The sequence below is a fragment of the Triticum aestivum genome, chromosome 2D (assembly GCF_018294505.1).
Source record: "Triticum aestivum cultivar Chinese Spring chromosome 2D, IWGSC CS RefSeq v2.1, whole genome shotgun sequence".
NCBI classification, from domain to species: Eukaryota; Viridiplantae; Streptophyta; class Magnoliopsida; order Poales; family Poaceae; genus Triticum; species Triticum aestivum.
In genome coordinates this window covers 427339691-427348062 of record NC_057799.1, presented here as the reverse complement: position 1 = coordinate 427348062, position 8372 = coordinate 427339691, and the positions used below count along the sequence as shown (strand labels likewise).

General features: G+C 49.0%; 1 protein-coding gene across 1 annotated transcript; it reads left to right on the top strand.

Moving 5' to 3' along the window:
• Positions 1-7268: 7268 nt before the first annotated feature.
• Positions 7269-8055, top strand: LOC123049498 (protein DCL homolog, chloroplastic). Its single transcript, XM_044472405.1, has one exon. The coding sequence runs from the start codon at positions 7367-7369 to the stop codon at positions 7901-7903; it is 537 nt and encodes a 178-aa protein (XP_044328340.1). The 5' UTR covers positions 7269-7366; the 3' UTR covers positions 7904-8055.
• Positions 8056-8372: the final 317 nt, after the last annotated feature.

The window sequence follows — 8372 nt, the reverse complement described above, 5'->3', positions numbered from 1 at the left end:
AAAAACCAATATTTAAATGCTTTTATAATTAACAAAATACTAAACTAAATTGTTTTGGGGTAAAACCTTTTGTTGTAGTGGGTTTTAATGTATTACTAAATTAGGGATCATTTTAGTATTAGATAAAAACTAAATGAAAAAGAAACTAGAAATAAAACAGAAAAGAAAAACAAATAAAAAGTAAAAAAGAAAACAAAAGAAAAGAAAACCCCCCGGCTCCCCAAGGGCCTTGGCCCACTGGCCCAGCTGGACGGCCGGCCCAAACCGGCCCAGCCTTGGCCTATATGGCCCCCTCACCCCATGACCTAACCGAACCGGTCGCCCCACTCCCCCCACTCCCTCGATACACCTCTCCCCTCCTCTGACCCCCCGATTGGATCTAGGGGATCGACCAGCCGCCGCCGCCGGAACCACGTCGCCACGCCACACCGTCGTCGCCGTTGCCTCCTCATCCCCGCCGTCTAGCTCCATGGCCGGATCGACCAAGGCCGTCCCGACACCGCGCGCCGACCCCGTCGCCGCTCGACACCGACCGTCGCCCGACGCTACCTCGCCGCAGCCCGGAGCTCCTTCGCCTCGTCCGTCGCCCCGTCCTCGTCTCCCCCTCGATGGCTCCACCGAGCCACGCCGACCCCCCTGCCCGCCAACGCCGGTGAGGGCCTCGCCCTCCCCTCTCCCACATGTCCCGCACGCGCCCCGGCACCGTCCTTCGCCGTGCCAACGCGTGCTCGCCGCGCTTTCGACCGCGCCCAGTGACCCCCCCTCCCGTGCGGCTCTCTGCACCTCGCCGCACACGGTCCCCGCGAGCCCCCGCCCGCGGCACTGCACCCTCATCGCACGCGCCCGCAACCGCCCGCGCATGGTCGTCCCTGCCCGACCGCGCTCCGCGCCGCACCGGCCTCGTCCGGCGCTCCCCTGCCCGCGGCTGTTTGCACCTCGTCGTGCCGAACCCCCTCCCCCCACGGTGGCCTGGCTGCGCCCGCGCCATGACGCTGCTTGGCCGCCCCGTTGCCTGCTGCGGTGCTGCTGCCTTCGCCCGTTTCCGGTGGCCGCTACCTCCCTGTCTGCCCCTGCCTTGCTTCCTTCCCGCTAGCGCGGCTCGCGCGCCCACCCATGGCCTCACTGGGGTCCCATGCCCCTTCCCCGCGTGCCCAGCCGTGCCGCTGGCCGAACTGTGCCACTGACCCAAGGGGCCCATGCCCTGTACTATTTAGAACGTTTTTTATAAAAAGGGAAATAAAATAAAAATGAATTAATAAAATTAATTAATTAATTAGTGAACTAATTATGTTAATTAATCCTGTTTAATTAATCTAATTAACCAGTTAGTTTAATTAAACAGTAATTAGATTAGCTAAATCTTAATTAACCTAAACAGAGTCTGACATGCGGGACCCACACGTCAGTTTGACCCAGTCAACGCCCTGTTGACTGTTGACGTCAGCTTACACTATTTTGGATAATGTTAGAATTAAATAGACAAGTAAATTTTAAAAATGATTAAACCTTTTAAAATTAATATAAAATAAACCGTAGCTCCGATAGAAAAACATTGTACAAGAAAGTTGCTCAGAACGACGAGACGAATTCGGATACGCAGCCCGTTCGTCCGCCACGCATCCCTAGCATAGCGAACACGCAACTTTCCCCTCTTGTTCACCTGTCCGAAAACGCGAAACACCGGGGATACTTTTCCGGATGTTTTCCCCCTTCGCCGGTATCACCTCCTACCGCGTTAGGCACTCCTAGCACAGTTACTTGACATGTCATGCATCGTTATGCATCTGTTTGCATTGTATTCATTGTTTCTTTCCCCTTTTCTCTTCGGTAGACTACGAGACTGACGCCGCTGCTGGTGCCCCGATCGACGACGATGTTGACGACCCCTACTTGCCAGAGCAACCAGGCAAGCCCCCCCCCCTTGACCACCAGATATCGCCTATTCTTCTCTATACTGCTTGCATTAGAGTAGTGTAGCATGTTACTGCTTTCCGTTAATCCTATTCAGCTGCATAGCCTGTCTTTGCCACTACTGTTGTTACCTTTACCTGCAATCCTACATGCTTAGTATAGGATGCTAGTATTCCATCTATGGCCCTACATTCTTGTCCGTCTGCTGTGCTATACTATCGGGCCGTGATCACTTGGGAGGTGATCACGGGTTTATACTATATACTTTATACATGATACATGTGGTGACTAAAGTCGGGTCGGCTCGTGGAGCACCCGCGAGTGATTCACGGATTGGGGGCTGAAAGGACCTTTGTCCCAACAGCCCTTTGTGTGGATCTTTGTGGCGGAGGGACATGGCAGGTTGAGGCTACCTAGGTGAGAGGTGGGCCTGGCCCTGGTCGGCGTCCGCGGTTACTTCAAAATAACACGCTTAACGAGTTCTTGGTATTTGATCTGAGTCTGGCCATTTGGTCTATACGCACTAACCAAATACGTGGGAAAGATATGGGCACTCGACGTCGTGGTATCAGCCGAAGCCTTCATGACGCCAGCGACTGAGCGGCGCGCGCCAGATTGGACCGCATAACGCAACTTCCTTTGTAATGGAGGTTGCTAGGTCTGCTTCTGGCCGCCCACGCAACATGCAGGTGTGCAATGGGCGATGGGCCCAGACCCCTGCGAGCTTAGGATTAGACCGGCGTGCTGACCTCTCTGTTGTGCCTAGGTGGGGCTGCGACGTGTTGATCTTCCGAGGCCGGGCATGACCCAGGAAAGTGTGTCTGGCCAAATGGGATCGAGCGTGTTGGGTTATGCGGTGCACCCCTGCAGGGAAGTTTATCTATTCGAATAGCCGTGTCCCTAGGTAAAAGGACGACCCGGAGATGTACCTTGACCTTATGAAAACTAGAACCGGATACTTAATAAAACACACCCTTCCAAATGCCAGATACAACCCGGTGATCGCTCTCAAACAGGGCAACGAGGAGAGGATCGCCGGGTAGGATTATGCTATGTGATGATACTTGATGAACTTACCATCTACTCTCTTCTACATGCTGCAGGATGGAGGTTGCCAGAAGTGTAGTCTTCGATAGGATTAGCTATCCCCCTCTTATTCTAGCATTCTGCAGTTCAGTCCACCGATATTGCCCCTTTACACAGATACCCATGCATATGTATTGTAGATCCTTGCTTGCGAGTACTTTGGATGAGTACTCACGGTTGCTTTTCTCCCTCTTTTCCCCCTTTCCTTTCTACCTGGTTGTCGCAACCAGATGTTGGAGCCCAGGAGCCAGACGCCACCGTCGATGACGACTCCTACTACACCGGAGGTGCCTACTACTACGTGCAGGCCGCTGACGATGACCAGGACCACCCAGGGATAGGTACACTTTCAGCCCGTCCACCCGACGCCCGGCACCGATGTCGTGGACATCTCCGACAACGAATCATAGCTAGGGTGTCATAGTACGTAGTTTTATTTTGTATGATTTGTATGGATCTAGGGGATGAAATATGAGAGAATCGAATGCAGAGGAGAAAATTTGAGGCGTGATCGGCCATCGTCCGTGGACGCGCCCGGTCGCGTCCATGGTCATTTGAGAGGTTGGATTTGCCAAGTCCGGCCGTAGATGCTCTAACGTGTCTTTTGGTTTGCTCCGCCTCTTTAACTTTTTTTGGACGGTACTCCGCCTCTTTAACTGATGTTTGCACTTCTGGTTCAGTTGGACCGTGTCGAGCTCAGTAGTTGCTTTACTCGGGCTCATTTTGGGTCTTGATCCGGGGCGTGGGCTTGTGTCGATTGACCTTTGGGATGATTTACCGAATTGCTTCTCCCAAATCACTCCAAGGGAGACCTCCTATGCGCCGCTCTTTGCGTCCGATTCACACGCGCCGCACAGGAACAGCCCCCGAACCCTCCACCTGGAGCTAGTATACTATTGTTGCTGACCAGGCAAGCTAACAAGCTCCTTTGGTCATATGTAACGCGGGTACTTTAAAATATCATCTACAACATATCTAACACCCCCACCTAGAAACCTTAAACATTGGATATGTCCAAAATTTTAAAAAATTAAAAAATAGTTCGTGTTTGCTGAAAATGTTAGAAGAAAAACTAAAAAGCTTGAACAAAGTTTTGATAAAATGAAAACTTTTTAAAATCCCGAACATTTTTTGAATTTAGAGAACAAAATTTGGAAATTGAGAACAGATTTGAACAGGAACATTTTTTAAAGCATGAACATTTTTGTAATCTTGAGAACAAATTTTGAAGCGGAGAACAAATTTGGAAGCGCATAATTTTTTTTAAAGCATGAACATGTTTTTTGAATCTTGAGAACAAATTTTGAAACGTAGAACAAATTTGGAAGCGCGAACAATTTCTTAAAGCACAAACATTTTTTGAATATTGAGAACAAATTTTGAAACGGAGAACAAATTCGAAAAATCCCGAACAAATTTGGAAGCGTGAAACGTGAAAAAAAATTGAAGTCTGGTACATTATATTAATTTCGAAAGTTTTGAACTTTTTTGTGTAATGAGAACAATTTTTGAATTTTGAGAAATGTTTTTAAAAAACTGAACATTTTATGGAAAGGCAAACAAAAATTGAATATTTTGAAAAAACAAAGAAAAGAAAAAGAAAAAGAAATAAGAAACCAAAGAAAGAAAACAAACAGAAAATCGAAAAAAAGAAGAAAAGAAAAAAGAAACAGAAAGGAATTTGAAAATCTGAAGAACAAATAGGAAATAGAAAGAGAAGAAAAAGGAATTGAAAAATGAAATAAATAAACAGAAAACAAATAAAGAAGAAAAAAAGAGAAAGGAAAAAAGAAACAGAAAAAGAAAAAAACCCAGTGAAAAACCGGTTCAAGAACCTTCTGGAAGGTTCCCAAAAACGGTCAGGAACCTTCCAGAAAGTACCCAAAACCGGATACTGCAGCGCGTGTACTATCTCGTAGTTGGGCCGGCCCATCTTGATTGCTAGGTCGCTCGCCTATGTGCGTTCACTCGACATTCTGCCGCAATAAGTGTCCGTTAGGATATTCCACTCCAAGGACCCACGTGTAGGTGGTGCGTTCATGCACTGACCTGGCCCGTCCCCGTCTCGTCGAGGCAAAATTTCGTGTTTTGACCCTTTTGTGGTCTAAATTGGGGATCTGACCCCTGTTTGATTTTTTTTATAGATTTAACCCTTTTTCCTACCGCCAGGAGGCCCGGCAGTAGGATTACCTAGCCTACCGCCAGAACCTGCGGCGGTAGGAAACTTATCCACGCCAGGAGCGTTAACGGCCTCCGGCCCCCCTCCATGCCACCCTACCGCCGCTGGTCCTGGCGGTAGCCTGTCCGATACTACCGCCAGGGACCCTGGCGGTAGGGAGTGGGTAGTTATAAGCCGCGGGCCGCCCCACCCCTCCCCCTTCTCCCCCACCCAACCGCCCCAAGAACAGAGGAGTTCTTCCTCTCGCCCCCTCTCTCATCTCCTCCACTCCCCGCTCTGATATTCGTCGTTTCTTCACCGTTTTTGCGGATCGAGATGGCCCCGAAGAAACAAAAGTAAGCTCCTTCGATCCCTCCAATTAGTTTTAGTCAAATAGTTTCCGATTCTGGATTCAAATCACTCTCTTTTTGAACTAGATTTAATTTTTTTGAACCATAGGATTGATTTAGGTTGATTATAGATGTTATATTGTGTTAGATATGAACTCTAGTCACTAGTTGGTATGGTGGTATGAAGATGAACCCTAGTTCATATTTTTTTGAAGGATTTTTTTCATATGATGCACGTTGGGGGAATTTGTTGTGTTATGATGTAGTGGATGTAGTTGGAGGAAACAAGTTGAACCCTCATATGCTTATTGAAGGATTGAACTCATATTTGTTTGTAGCCTAGGAATGATTTAGTTTGAGTCATTTTTTTGTAGCCTAGGAATTATTTAAATCTACATATGCTTATTGATAGATTAAATGATATTACCTAGGTTTAGATTTTTTTGGAGGTGACGAACATTTGTGTGATGCATCCATATGTTTAGGTACGGAACCGTGAAGCAAGCACTGCCCACTCCTCTCCAGCACATCCCGTCTACCATGCCGTTGTCGTACCTGTACGAGTCCTTCCCCGAGCTGCTGCAACCGGTGGGATCTGTCTCAAACGAGGTCCTAGAGGCGACAAGGGCAATGCGGTGGCAGGAGAGGGCTGAGAGGATCCTCGACGATGTAAAGTGTTGGTCGCAGAGTGTGAAGGAGTGGAAGAGAGTGATTGTAGAGATGGAGGCAGATCCAACTATCTCCCGTGTCCGCCGAGAAGGGTGCATTGAAGCTGCCAAGCAGCACTCCAACTGGGAGATGCGCAATTTGGGCCGAAGAATCTACTTCGAGAGCGATGCGGAGAGCCAGGATGCCGCCCCCAAGTGCATCGGCGTTCGACGTCATCAACTGGCGAAGGGCGGAGGCGAAAACTGCAGCAGGCAAGGCAAGGTGGGAGTGCTTGGACGGTCGGATGCCAACTAGTGTGCCGCCTCCGGCTGAACAGGTGGATCCGCTGCCGTTTCTGTCTCCACGGCCAGGGCTAACATACAAGGAGCTCTGAAGATGTCTGCCCGCTCTCTAAACTTGTCTGAAGAACTTGTTACACCATTCATTGGCTTTTGTGAAACTATGTATAAACCATTTGATATTTGCTATGTAGAACCTTTATTAATATGTGAGCTCATATTTTGTTATTTGTGAAACTAGTCTAGTGTGATACATGTTATATTGTTATATTGTGTGAGCTTTGCATATTTAAGGTTTTAAATATATATATTCTTGTTACAACATATTTCTGAAACTCTATTTTTTCTGTAATAAAACTTTACGAAATAAACAATCACTAAAACTTGCAAAACACAAAACCACATGGCCCTACCGCCAAGCACCCCGACGGTAGGATATCACAACCTACCACCAGGTATATGCAGTTCTCGGTTACAGCACGTTTGCAACGCGAAACCCCCAGTACCTTACCGCCGGGGAGCTCGGCGGTAGGGTACAGTAAGCTACCGTCAAGACCTGTGGCGGTAGGGTAGTGCGCTGGCCCTTAGGTAACGGCCGTGGGCCGTTTATGCCACCGCCAGCATCCCTAGCGGTAGGTTGGACACTACCGGCGAGCCTGGTAACGATAGCAAAAGAATCAGATTTTAAAAAAACCTCAAACAGAAGTCAGATCTTGTTAAAGTTCAACGAAAGGGTCAAAACACGGAATTTTGCCTTTCGTCGAACAAAGCGACAATACCGTCTGCCGTCTTCTGTGCCCGCTCCGTTCTCTCCGCTGTGCGGCCACAGGGATAAGTTTCTTCCTCGAATAGCTACCACCTACCAGTCACTCCCTCACGCACCCATCCACCCACACCACCAAAAAAGGGGCGGCATGGCTCTGGCCGCCGCCGTCGCCGTACCGTTCCTCCTCCACGCCCGCCTAGGACCGCGCTTCGCGCCGGCGCTATCCCCCCGCCGCCTGCTGCCCTGCTCCACGACCGCCTACGAGCCCCCTCACTCCGCGCGGCCGCCGGCGTCGAAGAAGACGGAGCCCGAATCCCAGGTGCCGTGGAGGGCCGCGGAGGCCGAGATCCTCCGCGACGTCGAACCCGTCGTGCAGCTCATCAAGGACATCCTCCACTCGGACAGATACGCAGACGGCGAATGCCTCGGTCCCGCGGACGAAATCGTCGTTGCCGAAAAGATCCTTGCCTATCATCCACGCGCTGAAGATAAGATTGGCTGCGGGCTTGACGGTATCATGGTCGACAGGCACCCGCAGTTCAGGAAGTCGAGATGCCTCTTCGTCGTTCGCACGGACGGCGTCTGGATCGATTTCTCGTACCAGAAGTGCCTCCGTGAGTACATCCGGAGAAAGTATCCATCGCATGGGGAGCGATTTATACGAGAACATTTCAAGCGGACCTGAAGGCTAGTTTAGCTGATCCTTTAGTAATGCGAAAAATGTTGTATGTTTTGAAATCCCTTGTCTATATTATTGAGCAAATTAGCTTTTGTTTGTTTGTTTGTTTCAAAACAAAATAAGAAGGGTAGGCATCATTAGTGATCTAGTTTGGTTTAGTCCTCTGTTTGTTGTAGTCCTCTGTTTGTCTTAGGGTTTTATGCAGGTGTTTATGACTGGCCGGAAGTCCCCAAGCATGTCGTGCCCAGTAGTGCTTCAGTCGGGTTCACTTTGGGCCTTGGTCCAGACCTGGGCTACTTTCTATTTTGACTGGCGTATGGGATGATTTATTGATGGAAAATAAGGAGGGCGCTGAAGGTATTAAGCGATCCTTGCCAGCTTACTGTGATGCCTCTGGTTCAGAGGATCAGTTTCAACAAATCATCCATCCACTTTACAAAGGATTGTCCATGCGTGCTTATGGATGAAATCAAAT